The following is a 21,366-nucleotide window of genomic DNA, read 5'->3' on the forward strand; positions in this document are numbered from 1 at the left end:
CCTGCCAGATGAGACCCTCTAAAAACTTTTCAAAGTAATCATGCTTCTCTTTGTACCAATGAAGAAGCTAAAAAGAGAGTATGTTCACTGATTTATCTCATAGTCGATGACCAACCCAGTAACATGGTGCTGAGAGGATGTAACGGGGTGGAGAGAGAACAGAATCTGGAATCAGTAGGCTCGCTGCTTATGGGAGCTATGAGTAGTAGTGGTGGTGGAGTGGGGAGTCCCTTAATCACTCAGTTCCTCTATTTCTTCATATACTAAATGGAAACAAACACATTGCTTGGTAGGGCTGCTTCGAGCTTAGGGCTTCACTGGTGGCTCAGGTGGTAAAAAATCTGCCTGCAATGTAAGAGACCTGGGTTCAATCCCTGGGTTGGGAAGATCTCCTGGAGAAGGGAATGGCAACCCGCTCCAGTACTCTTAACTAGAGAATTCCACGGACAGAGGAGCCTGGTGGGCTATAGTCCATGGGATTGCAGAGTCAGACACGACTGAACAGCTATCTCTTTCTTTCTTTATCTAGCTTAAATGATATAAAAAATACAATATAAAAGTGCTTTACAAAGCATTATATGTTAGTTGTAATCATGTAGCAATAATGATAAACTGGGTAGCACTGGAAATTAGATGCAAGAGCCTGATTCCCAGGCAAGCTGAGATGCCTAAGTGACAGAATGTCAGAGTTGGATAATATTTCTGAAATCTAATCTCATAGTCCAATGAATGATTGAATACCTATCACCACTTCCCCAAAAAGGGATTATTGGGCTTTGTCCTAGGCTCATCCAAATATTTCCTCTGTCACTTAAACATGTTAATTTATTATATGGAATGTAATTTTTCCAGCTTCCCCTCACTTGCTTTTGTTGCTAACTTTGGAATAATACATATTAAGTCTAATTTCTTTTTGACATGGCAGTTCTCCAATAGGTTTCAAGGCTCTAGGTTTTCTTTTCTCCACTCCTTCAACTGTAGCTCAAATAGTGGTTTCCAGTTTCCTAAGCCTCTTAGTCTAAGTCCTATAGACATGCTCATTTATCCTTTGTTCTTATTAGTATAGGAAAGAAATAGACCATCTTTCCATTGTTTGGGGCATTTTGCTTCTACTCATGCACATCCACGGGACCTCCATCTTGCTCTCAATTAAGGAGATACATAGTACAAAATATAGTGATGTGGTTTTATCAATAAAGTAATCATAGCAATGCCCATCTGAATCTTTCTTTTTTTTTTTAATTTTCATTTTTACTTTATTTTACTTTACAATACTGTATTGGTTTTGCCATACATCGACATGAATCTTTCTTATCTTATGGCTTGATTCATGTCAGGTCCCCACTGCCTCACGTATTTTACTCTTGTCCGACATTCCTTTGAAGCAATAAAGGCTACTTCCCCTAGAACCAACTTCTGGCTTCATGCAAAAACTCTCAATATGTCTCACTAAGAATACTCAAGAGATAAGCAAAAACAAAACTTAGATAAATGCCAAGTTTTGTGAAGAGAATTTACCTAGTGCTGTCTAAAGGCATAGGAATTCTTCAAATAGCTCACTAAACAATTCTAAGACTCACACACTTCAGTCTTTTTTTTTTTTAAGAAAGAATAAGACAACACCATGTAAACACTGCCAAGATAATTACAGCTTCATGCTTCAAAATAAGCGGGTAGATATTTTCAGTCCATCCTCAGATACATTACATTATTCACTTCCAGATATTCTGTATTCCAAGATTATTGCCTTCTGCCTTAGGGTCTGTGCAGCCAGAATATCATTATTTTTGAGGGAGTCATGCTATAGTCACAGGCTGAGATATGGAACCTCTCACTTACAATACCTTTTCTCTTTCAAAATGAATGAAAGCACAAAACTTAGAGGCTCTGGGTATACCAACCAACATGGAGAACACCTGGATACATTCACAGACATGGCTGAAGGATATCTAGAGACAAACTCAACTGTCCTTTACAGTCAGTTCAGTCGCGTCTGATTCTTTGCGACCTCATGAACCACAGCATGCCAGGCCTCCCTGTCTATCACCAACTCCCGGAGTCCACTCAAACCCATCTCCATTGAGTCGGTGATGCCATCCAACCATCTCATCCTCTGTCGTCCCCTATTTTCCCCTCAAAAATACCTGAAAAATATAAGCTCTGATTAGGGCTTCCCAGGTGGAGCTGTTGGTAAAGAACCCACCTTCCAATACAGGCAGCATAAGAGTTGCGGGTTCAATCGCTGGGTCAGGAAGATCCCCTGGAGGGGGAAATGGCAACCCACTCCAGTATTCTTGCCTGGGAAATCCCATGGACAGAGGAGGCTGGCAGGCTCTGGTCCATAGGGTTTCAAAGAGTTGGACAGGATTGAAGCGACTTAGCACACATGTATAAGCTCCAATGCTGGCCACTAGCCCTCTTAAGTTTCACAATTTTCTAGCAATAACTTTCTCCCTCATTAGTTTCAATATCTGTTTAAAAAATCCTCCCTCTATTTTAAGTTCTGAACTTCACCTTAAATTATAATAATTTATAGTTCATTACCCACTTGTTCTTTCTGTGTATCTACCCCTGGCACTGAGAGTCTCTTCTAGCATAAACACGGTCTTCTAGTTGCCCAGGGAAACAGGTTGCTCCAAGATGCAAGCACTTGAAACAAGGCCTGTAGCCTTGCAAATGATTTGAGCTACAGATCTGTTGTGTGGTTAACTGAATTAAAAGATAACTTCTACTTCAACTTTCTTCTATATTTCCTCTCTCTCCCCTACAAAATAGTGTTCAAGGCCTATTCAAGTACACCCCTGTTAATAGAAAGACACTTGGGAATCTGATGTAGCCAAAATTCAAGTCCAGTTCAGTTCAGTTCAGTTGCTCAGTCGTGTCCGACTCTTTGTGACCCATGAATAGCTGCACGCCAGGCCTCCCTGTCCATCACCATCTCCCAGAGTTCACTCAAACTCACGTCCATCGAGTCGGTGATGCCATCCAGCCATCTCTTCCTCTGTCATCCCCTTTTCCTCCTGCCCCCAATCCCTCTCAGCATCAGAGTCTTTTCCAATGAGTCAACTCTTCAAATGAGGTGGCCAAAGTACTGGAGTTTCAGCTTTAGCATCATTCTTTGCAAAGAACACCCAGGGCTGATCTCCTTTAGGATGGACTGGTTGGATCTCCTTGCAGTCCAAGGGACTCTCAAGAGTCTCCTCCAACACCACAGTTCAAAAGCATCAATTCTTCAGCGCTCAGCTTTCTTCACAGTTCAACTCTCGCATCCATACATGACCACTGGAAAAACCATAGCCTTGACTAGATGGGCCTTTGTTGGCAAAGTAATGTCTCTGCTTTTGAATATGCTATCTAGGTTGGTCATAACTTTTCTTCCAAGGAGTAGGCGTCTTTTAATTTCAAGTCCAGTAGATGCAAAATGTTCAGAACATGAAAGACTATCTTCCCTTCAAAGATCGGGACTGATCATACTGCTCTCTTATGGTTTATCTTTGGTAGCATTTAGCTAATACTGTAATGTAACAGTTACAGTTTTTGATGAAGATGGAAAAGGAGGGGCAATGTAACATTAAAACTAGCACCTTTTCGGATGAAATCATTATAAAAAATTCAGCTGAGATCAGTTGAAGGTTCTAGCTTGTAATATTTTATCAAGAAATGGCTTGAGAAAATGAGATGAGTTGTAGCTATCAATGATTTGCTTCCTTTGAGGTCAATAGTCAACTCATGTGGTTGATAGAGCGGTATTAGGTGGGCTTTCTCTCCAGAGTATGTATCTGAGCCATGGCAAAAAGTCTATGCTTAGTCACACCAGTTAATTCAGGAGTTAAAGACAGTCAAAGTATATTGGCAGTGACAATGAAGTCAGAGCTACAGAAGCCCTGGAAAGAGAGGTAAGAGACAGGACTAGTTAACTACAGGGACAGCTTACATCTTTTTGCAATGGTAACGAATCAGAATGAACTTAAGATGAGACGAGTAAGTCCAAATCCAAAAAGTTTTGCTGTGTAACTTGAACTCATTGAGTCTCTCTCAATCTTGGTTTCTTCATCAGAAAAAGAAAAACATCATTTTTATTGTAGTTGTTCAGTTGCTCAGTCATGTCCAACTCTTTGCAACCCCATGGACTGCAGCATGCCAAGCTTCCCTGTCCTTCACTATCTCCCAGAGTTTGCTCAAACTCATGTCCATTGAGTCGGTGATGCAATCCCACCATCTCATCCTCTGTCGCCCTCTTCTCCTCCTACCCTCAATCTTTCCCAGCATCAGGGTCTTTTCCAATGAGTTGGCTCTTTACATCAGGTCGTGATCAGGTCTATCAGTCAGACCATGACTGTGAATAGCCTTTTTAAACTTGGAGAGCTTTAGGTAAACATCAGCTTTGGTCATCACCACCACAATGCTTATCATCTCACCAACAATAGAAAGGGTATGTGTCCAGTAGAAAATAAAGAAACAGATACATAAGAAAGAGGAATTTTCAAACAGTCAAATTTAGAAGACACAGGAATGATTCTTTACTCCTCCTGCCCAAGAAGGGAGTGTTAAGATAATTCATTTATGGCAATTCCCTAGTGGTCCCATAGTTAGGGCTCTATTGCTTCCACACCAGGGAGCACAGATTTGATCCCTGGTTGAGGAACCAAGATCCTACATGCCACACAGCATGTATATAAAAAGATAATTCATCTATGGCAGGCTTCAATACTTTTGGGGGGAGAAAGGGTGTACTGTGTAGTTATATTATCTCTAGTTGTTATAATCTGAAATGAGTCTGCCCTCCTCACAGTATCTTTACATCAGTCTACCTGTTTCAAACTAATTTGCTGACATAATGACAGTTCACTCTAAATACTTCAGCATTTGCTCCGGACAGCAAGGATACTGTCTTATACACCAATGCCATTACCATACACACAAAATTGACACTGATATTTTATTATCTAATATATAGTTCATATTTAAATTTCTTAACCTCTCCCCAAATGCCCTGATTTTTGATCCAGATCCAATCAAGATGTATGCCCTGCATTTGAATGACATGTATTTTTCATCTTCTTTAATCTTAAATAGTCTAACACTGACATTTTTAAAGAATTCAAGACAATTGTCTTTAAGAATGGCATATCATCTAAATTTGTCTATCTCCTAATGGTTAGGTTCAGGTTACATATTTCCACAAGACTATTACATAGACAATGTTATATACTTTCTACTACATCATATCAGCTGGCACATGTCAGTTTGTCCCAGTATTGGTGATGCTAAGTTTCATCACTTGCATTAAGAAAGTTTCCAAACTCTATTTGTGAAGGTGTCTTTTCTCCTTTGTACTCAAGTCATCCATGAGGTGACCTTTGGATATCCCTTCCCTACTCTGAACATACCATAATTATAGTTCATTAAATAAAGAAAACGTGATAAAACTGATGGGAAACTCCACAGTGAAAAACAAAACAAAACAAAAAACCAAATATATTCATAAATTTTTCCACTTAAGGAAAAAGAAACTAGGAGTTGCACAGAGAAAAACCAACATGACCACAGGGGAACCTTTTCCACTGATGCCATTTATTTACATTTTGTTCCCTCTCACTCACTGGTATAGCTCACAATCTAATAGGAGATCTTTGACATGAAAGCTCTTCATGACCTTCAGCAAATCAGCTATAGTGCCAATGAAAATTTCAGCATTAAATAGGCAAAGTGATAGAAAAAGTGAGCAGCTGAGCTAAGGCTGGCAATGTTAATGCAAGAGTGAGAAATTCTTTTAAGGTGGTGATTAACAATGCTATTTCCAGCCCAGAATGGAACTAAGGTAAAATTCTGATAGAGAACAAGAGATGACTCTTATTCATCTCTCTTGGGTCAGGCCCTTCTCTTGCAAACACATGATACATAGCCTTCTTCCCCCCATCTTCAGACAGACTTAACTCTGTCTTTTATGCTCACATAGCATAAAAGACCCAACACAGTGCTGCACTCCTTGCTGCACTGATATCCCTAACATGCTTGCCTCTCTCCCATCCTTCCCCGGAACTTGTGGGTTCCCTGAGGGCAGAGATCCTGCATCCCATTGTCCCTGGCACCCAGCACGGAGGCAGGTGTGAATGTGCTCGGGAAATATTTAATGTTTAAAGAATAGAAGAGTAAACCACAGTCCTGTTAACTCATCCTTTGCTTCCTGCTTTTACCTACCATGAGAGGTAGAAAAGGCATTCTGGCTTTGGAAACCATAGTCCTAACCACATTTCATGAAATAGTTCTCATAACCTTTTATCTCAACGTGTGGGACTCATTACATAAGATAAAATACTCGGTATTTAGGCTATTGGTTCCAGCCTACCTCTCTAACCTTATTTCCCAATATCTTGTTCCTTCCCACATGGATGCTTCACTCCAGTGATTTTATTCCCTTTTATGTTAAAATTCTACTCATCAGAAATGACATCACTTCTCTACTATCACTGCACTTCCAAGTCTCTATTACCATAATTTAAAAAACAACAGAAAGTTTATCTACTCTATAAACACTTTCCATTCCTGCCTCATAATTTGCTGTCTCTTTCTTCTATACCCTCAGAGGAATTTGGCTGAACTTTGAATAACTTACTTGTCACTTTCTGCCTTGCCTTATAATTAAATGCCACATTGTATACATCCTCTATTAGACAATAAGCTTCTTTAAATATAAGACCCATGTCTCTCTTGTTTCATGTGCATTTAACACCTACCCAGCAGAGTGGCCTGCACATAATAGGTTGTTCATTGGTGGATGTTTTCCATATAAAGTAATTTTCCTTAAATCATCCGAGTCTCAATTTATATTTTCTATATAATTTCTATATCTATGTAGTTCATTCTATCTACTTGGTGGTGCTAGTGGTAAAGAGCCTGCCTGCAAGTGCAGGAGAAACAGGAGACACAAATTTGATCCCTGGGTCAAGAAGAATCCCTGGAGGAGGAAACGGTAACCCACAGCGGTATTCTTGCCTGGAGAATCCCATGGACAGAGGAGCCTAGCAGGCTACAGTTCATAGGGTCACCAAGAGTTGGATAAGACTGAAGTGACTTAACACAAACATAGAAGAGAATACCTTCTCTTATTTTCCATTTGTCCAAAGCTAATCTCCTCCATAAAACCTTTCTTAAATATCCAGACTAAACTTTGGAAGGGATGGATATGTTTACTACCTGAATTGCTGTGATGGCAAAACACATGTATCCATACATCCAAATCCACCAAATTATATACATTAATTATGTGAAGTTCTTTGTGTACTTCAATAAAGCTGTGGGAAAAGCTTTTAGAAGAAAAAAAAAATGTATAGACCTGGATTTTAATCCATTAGTGGATTTTAATCCACTCCTGCAACTTATTAGCTGTTGATATTGGGCAGATTACTTAACATTTCTGAGCCTTGGTTTTCTAATCTGGAAATAATAATACCATTTACTTCACAGGATTATAGCTTTTTCTGTAAGGATGAAATGAACAAATTCTTATAAAGTACATGTTATAGAATAGTCCTGCCATATTGTAAGCACTCAATAAAACTTAATCATTATTCCACATTCCCTCTCATGGTTTATAACATTCATTTGGCAATAATTATTTATCAATTGGTGACATATGTTCTAGTTTTGCTTGGAACTCAATTTAAAATCAAGCATTATTAATGGATTTTTAATGGGCATATCTTGTTTTCTTAAGTAAAGCATGGGATAACTTTGATTATTGAGTATATTTCTACATGCCAAGAACTTGACTAAGTGTTTTCTATAAATATTTCATTCAATACTCACAGTAACAGTATAAAACAGCCATTATTTCCATGTTATAAATACAGCAAAACAAAATGATGTAGAGGGTAAACAATTTGTTTGCATTGTCTAAGCTAGAAAGTAGTAGAGCTGGGACAGTTCTTGAAGGCAAAGATAGTATTTAACTATATGTTTCCCAGAGTACTTATTATATATTCATTAATACAGTCACAACCTATGGTCAATGATGTTCTTTTCTATCTATTCTGTTGCTATGATAATTGAAGCATACATATTTGGCATGTTAGCATTTTTGTTTTTGATATACCTTAATACAGATAATAAAGGGCCTTATTTTTCACTTTTCATAAACTTTTTTCAAACATTATCTTAGGTTGCAATATAAGATTTTCTCCCATATCAATGACAAGAGCATTACATACTTTTAGTGTATTTCAATATAACTAGAGACTTTTTCTTTATACTATTCTCTATCCATTTGTGCTAGGCTTCCCAGGTGGCTCAGTGGGTAAAGAGTCCACCTGCAATGCAGGAGACACAGGAGATGTGAATTCAATTGCTGGGTTGGGAGGATTTCTTGGAGCAGGGCATGGCAATCCACTTCAGTATTATTGCCTGGCAAATCCCATGGACAGAGGAGCCTGGCAGGCTCCAGTCCACAGAGTTGGACATGACTAAAGCGCCTGAGCACACAGCACACAGACGCACTTGTGCTAGTCTCTGTCAACTTACATTTACCTTTTAGCTTTGTACACTTGTCTGCATTAATGATGTTTCTATAGTGAACTTACTATGAAAGAAACACTAAATAACATTTGCTTCACACTCTTGATTTGGGAAAGGGGGCTGAGGCAGTGGAGGGACAGGCCAGTATGTTTAGCTGGTGGAAGGCAGAAAAGGAATCAGAATGACTCTTTATCCCCACTATTATGCTCTTTTAGCTAAGATACACTGTCTCCTGAATACAAATAAATGCCACATTTTTCATATTCTAATCCAGTCCATTTATGATGTGGGTTTGGACCAGTGCCCTCAGTTTACCTGTTATTAAATATTCTCAAATAAGAAGTGGGAAGACATAGAAAATATTTGAATAAGTAAAAGTCCTGGGCAATTTTCCCACCTCTCTGCCTTTGTTCCTACTGCTCCCCAAATGTAATATCCTCTCTCGAGAAGCTCTTAGAGCAGGGTTACTCAGAATGGTGGATGGATGCTTAGTTGACTAAGACACTCTGTGAAGAGACAAGTTCAGAAGCAGACAGTATTTATAAAATATTATAGCAGCTTAACAGAGTAATTTATTCCTATTAAATATAACAATGCTAAAACTCTGTCTTCCAGTTTGTATTCTTTTTACTTCATTTTCTTAGTAACTAATTTTAATTATATTCTGTGGAGATATGGATCTCCAACAGATTAGGGAGGAAACAGAAAATTTGAAAGGCACTGCTTTAACAAGTCCAGGTTCAAGAGCCATTAATTCTTCTCAAAAGCATTCCTAATGTTCTTGATGCAGAGAACGTTTACATTTTATAACATTTGACCTAAGTCCCTCTTATAACTCTACCTAGTATACCTAGACTATCAATTATTTGTGTGCTTTTTTGCCTTTTCTGAATAATTCCAACCTCCTTGAGGACAGGTTATGTATTTTTAATACCTCATAATTGGCATTCAGAGAAGGCGATGGCACCCCACTCCAGTACTCTTGCCTGGAAAACCCCATGGATGGAGGAGCCTGGTAGACTGCAGTCCATGGGGTCGCGAAGAGTCGGACATGACTGAGCAACTTCACTTTCACTTTTCACTTTCATGCATTGGAGAAGGAAATGGCAACCCACTCCAGTGTTCTTGCCTGGAGAATCCCAGGGATGGGGGAGTCTGGTGGGCTGCCATCTATGGGGTCGCACAGAGTCGGACACGACTGAAGGGACTTAGCAGCAGCAGCAGCAGCAGCAATTGGCTTATAATTTATAAATTGACATTACACTAATGGACTGGATGGATTAACCATTGATAATTATTCACAGGTTTTGAGGAGAAGTAAAAACAAAACAAAACAAAAACAAAGAGATAAACTCGTCCTAAATAGGGGAAAAAAATTAAGAGCAAAGAGTTTTTAGATACCACCCAATTCCCCATCTTGTAAATGAATGTCTTCCATTTTCCTGAACCCACACAGAAACCCTATCTCTGCCTAATGAGAAGCTAATAAATTGTCAAATATTAACTTTTAAAATAAAATTTGAATTCAAGAAACTGCATAACTCCTGAAATTTTAGTCCAAGCTAAACAGATATCACATTTACAGCAGTTTCACAAAGCAGTATCCAGAATACTCAGGTGTGTGCACATGTGTACAAACTCCAATGCATCAAGACTCAAAGCCTCTACCAGTGGAGCTGATACTATTCCTAATTACTGATTAAGGAAAACAGAACAGAACCTTTACTTCAGAAGTCAGTCCTAAACCCCACTCACCAAAGTATTCATCAGCGGGTGGATTTTCCATGTCATACAGCATCTTCTTGGTCAGGTGCTCGAGCTCATCTTCAGGGCGGAATGAGGAGGGTGCAGCTGGAGGTCCCATGGACCCTGTTGGTCCACCCTGAAAGGCAGAAAACACAGAGTTCTTTAAGGGCAATCTAGACATCAACCAAGGCAACCAGGTAGTGTTTGCATTGGACAGGGCTATTAGAAGGCCTGGGTTTAGGATTGATTGGTTTTATCAGCTATTCAAGGTCTGACCTTGAAAGTACCACTTTATTCACTTGCCTTATCTAGATAAGCCATCTATCAGGCTTTAGAAATTCAGGTTTATAAAGAACAGAGCTGCATTTCATTCAACAATTGCAAGCAGTCACTATGTGCCAGTTGTATATTTGCGAAAAAAAAAAAAAAAAAAGGATGAATATATTCAGTCTCTTCCCTTATGCAGCTTACAGTCAAGCAAGAGATATAGGCACCCTAATAACGATAAAGTGATTGTAGAAAGTGCACAACTGGGGCACAAAGGGGACTCTGGCATGAGAGGAAGAATTCCAGAGGAGAGGTGTCAACACAGATTAGGACTTATTCAGTTGAAGGAGAGGAAACATACGGGTTGCAGTATCTTACATTTAGGTGAGGAAAAAACCAGGTGGCTTAGGAGCTCCTGGCAGTTGTATATTTTGAGACCATATGTAAAGCTTGAGATAAGACAGAAGATGAATATTATTGGATACATGGCATCCAGAATGTGAAGGAACTTGTGTTCCAGTTAAGGAGGTTAAGTGCCCCCCACGCCCCCACCCCACTAGACCACTCCTGCACTGCAAACAAACATATCAAACGAGAAAGTAAATCACCAGCATTAAACGCTGGATTGGTGTTCAACAGATGGATGCACCTGGATGAAAGCAACGTGAGGGAATCAAGGGTCAAGTAAAAGAATACTTGAGGTGATCAGCCAAGAACCTACCAGATGCAAAACAGCTTGCGCTATGTAAATAAGAGGGAATTTCTTATATTTTCCTTTGCCTATAATCTAACTTTGACCATTCCCGATAGCATACCCCAGTATCTTCAATCAAAGTATTAAAAACAGAAAGATTGTTATAAGTTTAGAAATAACAGTGATGATGTTCCCCGTGGCTAAGGGAAATAACTGAGATAGGGAATGCAATTCCTTGATGTTTATCCAGTCTTAAAATTGTTGACCAAGTTTCTCCTTTCATGAATAGTTTACAAGAATCAATTCAACAAAATTTGAAGCTGCATATTCATTCACACATTGTCTTTACTATATCAAATGAGTTCTTGGATGTGAAAATCCCTCGAAGTACATATCCCTGTACAAAAGTTTCATTATTATATTACCAGAATTTATTTCAACAACCAAGAGGGCTATTAATTATTTGTGTTATGTCTAAGGCATGAAATACCTTCTAAACTAAATATATGTGAAATTGTTGATCAGTACCTATTTGACCTTTTACTCTATAATTATCTTTCATCTGGAACCTACAGAATCATTACCTCACTACTCATTGTGAGGTAAGGAAATTGATGCCCCAAAAGATCAGGGCAGGGCTAATTAAGGTAAAGCCAGAACAAGAGCCCATGTTAGATTTACTCATTTATCCTAAGAACATAAAATATTAATCTCAGGGCCTTCTCTAAACTGCAAACAATGTTTGTCCTATACAGTTAGTGTGAGGTTAAAGAAGCTCTTGACTCATTCACATTTCTTTAGCTTATTAGTTTATCCACACATTTTTACAGGGTCTATTTGTGTACCCTCCACAAACATAAGGATGTGTTAGACACAGTCTTTGCCTTTGAGCGGACTTGAGTCCAGTGAGGGTGAGAAACACACACAAATGATTCTTTACAAAAAGCACACTATATTGGTGGGGATATATGCAGATATGAACATTGGAGTGATTTGCTAGTACTGTTAAATTTCAAATTGCTCATATATGCTATCAACTTTTACGGAAACTTTACAGAAATATTCCTATAAGAACATAAAGTTACTGTGGCCAATGACAGTGAAGGAATATATGGCGCAGCAGTGGCATTATGGTTGGAGATAGTGCTTTAACAAAGTGAGCCTGTGAACCTTTCTGAACTTCAGACCTTCTTCTGTAAAATGGGCTTGGGAATGCTACCTCACAGTCTTTGTGAGAATTAAGATAACTCGATTTTTGGGCTTCCCTGGTGGCTCAGTGGTAAAGAATCTGCCTGCAATGCAGGAGACACAGGAGACGTGAGTTCAATTCCTGGATCAGGAAGATCCCCTGGTGCAGGAAGTGGCAACCCACTCCAGTATTCTTGCTGGCAAAATCCCATGGACAGAGGAGCCTTGCGGGCTACAGTCCATGGGTTTACAGAGAGTTGGACACAACTGATGTGACTGAGGATTCATGCAGGCAACTTGATTTTCATGCTAAATAGAGCTTAACTACTACTTTCAAGCCATGGTAACAGAGGAACTCTGGATCCCCCAACCTGCCTCAGAGGGAAAGGACTATCCCCGTACAGGTGACAATGAAGATGAGATAGGAAAATTATCTATATTCTTTTTTTTTTTTTTTTTTTGCCGGTCTGCAATTAAGAGAGAACTTACACACCAAATTTGGTATCACCTGGCTCTAAAACGCTATGCATTTTTTTAAACCAAGCATTACTCTCCATAGAGAAAAATGCTAGAAAAGCATGAAATGTTAATGGTGGTGGCTGCTTTAATTTAAATCAACAGCTAGTAAAGAAAATCTCATAATTCCTGTTTCCAGCCCAACCCTCAGAGAATGGACACAATTTATCATTGTTTGGCCCTAATATCTCCTTGCTTTCCTTTTCATATAAACAAAGAAAGAGAACCAAGTTTGTCCTCTGTAAATCTAAGCCAGCAGTTCAGATTCTACCTTTAAGAACATACATTTCAAGCAGAGGTCTAATTTCAAAATACTTACCATGACAGTGTTTCATCAATTTTGAGGGGAAAAAATGTGTCTATTATTTCTTTTATTCTACAAATACTCCTTCCTATTTGTTTTTGATACTGTTTCTGAAGTAACACATTTGGAAAGTTTCTTTTCTTTTAGATTCTAATCTCATATAATGGCATCCTGGAATCTTAGTATTTCTTTTGAATAAAGTGTTTTCCCACATAGTTCAGTTGGTAAAGAATCTCCTGGCAATGTGGGAGACCTGGGTTTGATTCATGGGTTGGGAAGATCCCCTGGAGAAGGAAATGACAACCCACTCCAGTATCCTTGCCTGGAGAGTCCCATGGACAGTGGAGTCTACAGTCCATGGAGTCGCAAGAGTTAGACATGACTTAAGACTATCTTTCTTTCTTCTTATGACCAAAGACCCCAAGAGATCATTTCTTTCAGTGTTTCTGGGTCTTTTTTGGCTATAGAGCTCTCCACATGTGCTGTCTCCAGTGGGTAATGCTCAAAATCTGTGGAAACATACTGGTAAAACCTCAAGTTCTTCCCAGTTGTCTCTCATACTCAGAAAAATACAGCTCAGGACTTTCTTCAAGGTTCAAGTCTCAAAGCAGAAGTTTATAGTACTTTTCTCATAGGGATGAAGCGACCCCTTTCAATTTCTGTCTTGCTTAGAACTCAACACATCCTAGGAAAAATTAATAACTGTCTGATTCATTTTTTTAACTAAGCAGTTTCTAAAATTGTGTCTGGGCAATAGACCACAATTGAAAATTTTTAAGTAGGGGTGAGAGAGGGCTGGCAAGGTGTGTGATGCATTTTTGCTTTTTATGTCTTCAAAAGCAGAAATGTGAATAGTATCAGCAGTATACTCATTGTGACATAATAATTCCTTGTGTCTATATGACCTTTCTCAAAGTGCCTGCTTCCACATATATGTAATCACAAATGTGTATACAACAGGTTTGTGTGATATATGATCCCTTTTTATGGATGAGGAAACTGAGGCTCAGAGAAGGTAACTGAGCAACTTTGTGTGAAGTACCAGCTCTGAAAGATAGCAGAGCCCTGACTGAGACCAGGTGTGTTTCGGCTCCACTTGAAACCTCTCTGGGCTTCAACATTGTCTCTGAGCACTTATAGCTCTATTATTCTATAGTCATTTGGATTTTAATCTGTTGATTGTATTATTTAGTAAGCAAACATGTCTTTCAGAATGGAGGCTTACTGCTAAATAGTGAAACAAAAGCACTGCAAAACAAGTGTAAACACAGTCTTTAACCTTTTCTAGGGAAAAGACATTCTTATAAGTATCAATATTAATCACTAACATGTGTGTTCTTTGAAATGCCTGCACCTCCTAGTAAAGGTGAAAAAAAATTACATGATCCACAGATGAGTTATTGAGAAGTAAACTTCAGAGAACTCTTTCAAAATTCTCTTAACATACTTTTCCTAAGGAAATGCCAAGTGCTAAGCACTATCATTATAAAGTCAAATTATTCAGGATTCATGCCTCTTGACAACTCAGTTTAGGAAGAAAGAGACATGAAAATAGGCAATTACAGTAAAGTGTAAGTACGAAAAAACAAGTATGAATTCAGTGTTCTGAGATAGCAGAACACTGCCAGAAAGGAGGTGACTATTTAGTTTGAGATTAAAGGATAAACTGGATTTCACCAGGTGAAAAAAAGGGAAGACAAAGCCGGGGAGGGGGGGAGGGGGGCAAGAGAAAGAAAGAAAAGGAGAAAGAAAAGAGAGAGAAAGAAAAAAAGAAAAGGAAAAAAGAGAAAAAAAGTAAAGATATTGCAAGAACAATATGCATAAAAAACCAAACATTCTTAGCAACATTCTTAGCAAAAATGTTAAGAAATAGAGGAAGAACAGAGCTAGGATGAGGCTAGAGAAATGGACTGTGGTCAAACTCAAGACTGTCTCAGGCAACAGACAACCATTAGGAGATGGTTGGATGGCATCACCGACTCGATGGACATGAGTTTGAGCAAGCTCTGGGAGTTGGTGAGGGACAGGGAAGCCTGGTGTGCTGCAGTCCATGGGGTCACAAGGAGCCGACTGAACTGAACTGAGGAGATTTAAAATGGTCTCTCTTTTTTTTGTCTTTTATATTTTGTCCTACCTCCTTTAAAGAGAATGGGTTGCCTTTCTGGGTGCTGGTATCCTCTGCCAGTGTTCAGAAGTTGTTTTGTTGAAGTTGCTCTCAGCATTCAAATGATCTTTTGATGAATTTGTGGGGGAGAAAGTGGTCTCCCCATGCTGTTCCTCCAGTATGCAGGTCAAGAAGCAACAGTTAGAACTGGACATTGAAAAACAGACTGGTTCCAAATCAGGAAAGCAGTACGTCAAGACTGCATATTGTCACCCTGCTTATTCAACTTGTATGCAGAGTATATCAAGTGAAACTCTGGGCTGGATGAAGCACAAGCTGGAATCAAGATTGCCAGAAATATCAACAACCTCAGCAAATGACACCCCCCTTATGATAGAAAGCAAAGAAGAACTAAAGAGCCTCCTGATGAAAGTGAAAGAAGAGTGAAAAAGTTAGCTTAAAACTCAACATTCAGAAAACTAAGATCATGGCATCCAGTCCCATCACTTCATGGCAAACAGATGGGGAAATGATGGAAACTGTGAGAGACTATTTTGGGGGGCTCCAAAAATCACTGCAGATGGTGACTGCAGCCATGAAATTAAAAGACGCTTGATCCATGGAAGAAAAGCTATGACCAACCTAGACAGCTTATTAAAAAGCAGAGACATTACTTTACCAACAAAGGTCTGTCTAGTCAAAGTTATCATTTTTCCAGTGGTCATGTATGGATGTGAGAGTTGGACTATAAAGAAAGCTGAGCGCCAAAGAACTGATGCTTTTGAACTGTGGTGTTGAAGAAGACTCTTAAGAGTCTCTTGGACTGCAAGGAGGTCAAACCAGTCAATTCTAAAGGAAATAAACCCTGAATATTCATTGTAAAGACAGATGTTGAAGCTGAAACTCCAATACTTTGGCCAATACTTCACTTATGTGAAGAACCAACTTATTGGAAAAGACCCTGATGCTCACAAAGATTGAAGGCGGGAGGAGAAGGGGATGACAGAGGATGAGATGGTTGGACGGCAACACTGGCGCAATGGATGTGAGTTTGAGTAGGCTCCAGGAGTTGGTGATGGACAGGGAAGTCTGGCATACTGTAGTCCATGGAGTCACAAAGTCGGACATGACCTGAACTGAACTGAACTGAAAATGGTGGGTTGATTTTTACTAAAGTCATGCTTCTGAAGTATGTCTTTGGTGAACACCTCAAACACCAAAGCCAATGATTCCTTAAAAATTGCAACCAGACATCATGCTATTTCTGAGCAATTTAATGGTTAATATGCCTTAAAAGAACTGGTATTTACTAAGTAAATTTGCTAACTTCTCACCAAAATGTGTTTCCCCTTCCTTCTGAGCTCATAGCTAGACTATTTTCCATTCTCCCTTGAAGTTAGATATGACCATATGAAAGATAGGAAGGAGGGGAGCTCACTCCTGGAGGAGAACCATCTACTACCTAGGCTTGCCTGCCTCCAACTTACCGAAGGGAGACTGGAAAGATATACACTCAGAAGTTAATGGTTAAAGAGTGATGGGCCAGTGGTTTACAGTCTTTTTATTTATATTTTCCATTTTTCTACAATGAAAACTTTTTCCTTAGACATGAAAAAACGTTTTTGTTTTTTTTTTTCCCTGACACAAACATGATAGGAAACAGAAAATGTCCAAGTATCTACATCAGGCTCTTCTCTGCCATGGTTCTTGTCTTGCTAGGAGCCCAGCTACTTATCATTTCAGGGAAGGCTTAATATGAATATGGTAGCCAAATTTGGATCTAGGCCCCTGGTAAAGGTTATGGATGACACTGTGAAGAAATAAGGACAGTTTCTGTAAACAAAATGCACATGGACAGAATCTGCTTGGTGAGCAAAAAAACCCTCTGCCAGATTAAGAACAACACAAATGGGAGTATCTATCATATTTGTATAGCACTTCATCGTATTTGAAATGTTTTATATTTTCTTACATCAAAACCTATTAAGTACAAAAGACCTATTTATCTCTCTAATCTTAGTTCCACGTTTAACTTGTCCAGTCATTTTGATCAAATCATTTCTATTCCCTGAACCTCGGTATCTTTATGTGTAAAATGGTGTTTTCAAAGATTCCTTTGAGTCTATCACACTTTTGTGCCTATAATATGAAAGGGACATAACATTACAGATACTTATAGTGAAATCACAGATACTCATATTGACGGATACTTTGTAGCTTATTAAAAACAGACACACACTGAGTAAGTGGAAACCTCATTATCACAGAGATTTCCACTCACAGGAGGACTTAAGCTACTTATCAGCATCTCCTGAAACAATCTAGAACTTCATTCAGCATTCTGAATCTGACTAAGCAGCTGGCAGGTCACAGGGTTTCTGCAGCCTACAGAACTTTCACTACACATGGGGCATGAAATCAAGAACATACAAAGGTTAACCACCCTTTCCTACCACCACTCCTTCTTGGGTAGAGAAAGCAGAATTCTGTCCCTCCTAAAGAGAAAAGGAAGCATGGCAAACTGCATACACTAAGGTGCAAACAGCAGAGAGCTCTAGGAGAATACCTGCCTCCTTGAATCTTTGTTATCACCAGTTTAATTATTTCAAAACATGTGCTAAGGATCTATGTTACAAAATGGCTACTTAATCAGTCATCATATTAGACTCTGGGTTACTCTGATATTGACCTCAGCATGGGCCATTTTTCTTCCACAAGTCCTTCTCTGATGTTGATTTCCTAGTTACAGAGTGCTGGGTAACTTGAACTTAGTGAAAATCTTAACCTTACCAGAAAAGCACCGCCCAGGCAGTTACGACACCAGGAAAAGGCAGCCAAGATATTCAGAGAGATTACATGATAATGAATACTCTATCACTCTGGGTACCAGAGCTGTTCATTTTTCTTGTCCATTTGCAATGATGTACAAGAGGTTCCTTCTCTCAGAGGGAAAATAACTTCAATTATGTGTTCTTGAAAAAAGAAACATTGAAATTATCTTCTTTCAAAAGGTAGAATTAGTCCCGTTTTGGAGCTGAAAGCCTGCCAGAAAAAAATATATTTCTGATATTTTTGCTCTTTTTTCTCCCCCTATTTAACTATGTCAAGTTTGCAGTTTGTAATTTCCTGAGGCTGCTTCTACTTTCTGCCTCTCACTGAATTATCACACTCTATCCTCAACATCTCACCGCTTAGTCAATGGAGCACCCCTTCAGGCCAAGGGCAGAAGATGGGCTGAACACTCACCCTGCTTCATATTTAAAGCAATGGATGCATCACAGAGAAGGAAGGAGCAGGAAAAGAACTACCTATTATCAATTAGAAACCCACAAGTGAAACATTCCTTACAGCTTCATGGGAGCAGAAAGGCATGCTCTTAGCTCTTCTATTCCTAAGGCCCATTTTCTTGGAGAATGAATGGTTAAAGGCACAAAGAAGACCACTAGAAAACTTGACTTTAAACTTTTGATTCTAGCTTGGAAATCCATGCCAGTTAGTTCCCAACTTTCAAAAACTTGGTTTTCTTATAATCTCTTTTTCATACTCCTTTTCTCATGCCATGTATTGATGCCCCTAAATCACGCTTCTTAGGCCAAATTTGGAGACATAGGCAAGGCCTGATAAGCCTGAATGATAGCATGGTGGAATTACTGGATGTCACTGAATCCCGTGGAAAGTGCTAAGTGTCCACTAAGGCCCACTGTGCTTGCAAACCAGGGCATTATGGTGATATAGCCTGAGCTGAAAGTGGCTTCCCTCCACACCCATCCCTCCCAGCCCCATGTGTCAGGGTGACCTCAAGAATGCCCCGACTTTGAGCATCCTTATTCCTGGGCCTGACGTCCAGGGCACCATTTCAATTCCCCATGGATTTGTTTCTCCATTAGACTTTTTCATCTATAAACTGGAAGATAATAATATCTAAATCATATGAAGAAGCTTTATGAAATATTAAATGACAGTTACAATTACCAGAAGGGACAACTTACAAACCACTAACTAAGATGGTTTTCTTCTTGGAAGTGGAAGGTTTGTAGAGTAATAGTAACTCTTGAGTCTTCTATTTGTTGATAAATTACTTCAGTCTAATGTAGTCTATTTGAATTTCACATTAATTATTGTAGCGAGAGATGTAATTCCTCAGTCTTTAAAACTATAAACCTTGAAATACCTGACATTTGGTGAAGGTATGCTATGCTGGTTCTCCAAATTGTCACACTGTTGACATCTTAGCCTTTGGCATCAAAGATAAATAGTAAAGCAGAGCTCATGTTTGGTTATTCAGAAGGAAGCAGCCTCCTTATGTTTTCCTGCCTAGATGAGCTCCAAGCAAAAACGGCATGTCCATGGATGCTCTCCCACTTGGTAGGCTGCTACGAAAAGTGAAAAGCAGGAGCCCTAGATAGTCAGGGTCAGGAAGAAGGGAAAGAAAAGATCTCTTGCCAACCAGTTTCACAGTTCTCATTTCACTGCTCTTTCTCTCCAGACTCCCATATTCTCCATACTTTTATCCTTTAAGAAGGCAGGCCTTCCTTAAAGGAGAAAGCCAGTGGCCTCTGTGGCAAGTGCTAACATCCCCAGCAAACTGATTCTTGTACAAGGCTAATAGAAACCATTTCCACAGCACTAGAGCTAAAACCTACCTGCATTTCTTTGCTCCATTAATTAGGCTTTTTGTGTGTTATGCAGAAGGGATTTGACTTAACAAAGGCAGGGCAATGACAAAACGTTATTTCCATTGGTAATTTTCACCTCAACGAGACTCAACGCATAGAAGTTTGATGAATGGGATGAACTATTATTCAAGGTTGTTTTCAAACAAAACCAGGTCTTGGTCTTTGCTGTGCTTCACTAGTACCCGGCAGTGACTTTGGTTGTAAAGATATTTCATCTTTATTTGGTTGCCTGGAACAATGCAAAGGGCTAGTTGCTCCAACATCAGGAAGGAAAGAGTTATGACAATGCACTGCTTTCCATGCACTGCCCCACAGAAAAGCCATCTTCAACCAGACATCTTAGTGTTTTTCTTACCAGGGCTTCGGCCTTGACCAGGGATCTAATTCACTAGGGCCTTATCAATTTCTTATTGTTACATATTTAGATTGTTTCACAATTCTAGTCATTATCATGTTAAAAAAAAGACCGACATTAAAACAGTAATCTTCCCTTGTGGCTTAATAGTAAAGAATCTGCCTGTAATGCAGGAGACAGATTTGATCCCTGGGTTGGGAAGATGCCCTGGAGGAGGGCATGGCAACCCACTCTGGTATTCCTGCCTGGAGAACCCTATGCACAGAGGAGACTGGTGGGCTTACCATCCATAGGATTGTGAAGAGTTGGACATGAATGAAGAGACCAAACACGTATGCTAATAACAAATGTATACAAACATATATGTAGGAGTGCCAGTGTGTTTGTCTCTGTAAGTATAAAGAAAAAAGAGATGCTGGAAAGAAACAAACATGAAAATGTTAACAGCTTATGTTAGGATGATGGATTACTGAGTCAATATTTTTCTTTAATATTTTAAAATTAAATAAATAGAATATAGTAAAAAATGAATGGCCCCTAAAAAATGAACTACTATGCAAGACATGAGATTTCAGTCTTATCTTTAGCATTTTCAGATACAGAGCCAGAAGAGAAAGAACGTGAAGTTGGGACAATTTGCTTTAAAAAAAAAAAAAGGCACCTAGATTTTCAGTCAGATATGCACAGAAACACTTTCCTACTATACAAGCTGTTTCTATCTAAGTGGGCTTGACAGATGCCTGAACGTGACACAAGGCACTGAAATAACGTGCAAATCAGTTTTCGGTTTTAATATGCAAATATGATGCTTGGCACATCACTTTCCATGGCTGAGGTAAATTTCTGTTTTTGAGTTTTTCGTGGGAAATGCACGCCAGCAAACAAATGGTTAACTCCCCATGTTTCACCTAACACAAGGTGGTTTTCATTTGAGTCAGAAAGGTTCTTGCTCAGCAATCCAAGGCACTTTGGATGCAAAGGAAGGGCATGTGTTTTGTTCGG

The 21,366-nt window shown here is 39.2% G+C and overlaps 1 protein-coding gene across 1 annotated transcript in view; it reads right to left on the reverse strand.

Annotated features, from left to right (window-relative positions):
- The window catches only part of LPP (LIM domain containing preferred translocation partner in lipoma), a 664,090-nt gene that overhangs the window by 175,188 nt on the left and 467,536 nt on the right, over positions 1-21,366 (reverse strand). The window contains exon 7 of the mRNA XM_052641648.1: positions 10,270-10,396. Within this exon, the coding sequence (XP_052497608.1) occupies positions 10,270-10,396 (127 nt within the window). The remainder of the gene's footprint in view (positions 1-10,269; positions 10,397-21,366) is intronic.

This window comes from Budorcas taxicolor, chromosome 1 (genome assembly GCF_023091745.1).
Source record: "Budorcas taxicolor isolate Tak-1 chromosome 1, Takin1.1, whole genome shotgun sequence".
NCBI classification, from domain to species: Eukaryota; Metazoa; Chordata; class Mammalia; order Artiodactyla; family Bovidae; genus Budorcas; species Budorcas taxicolor.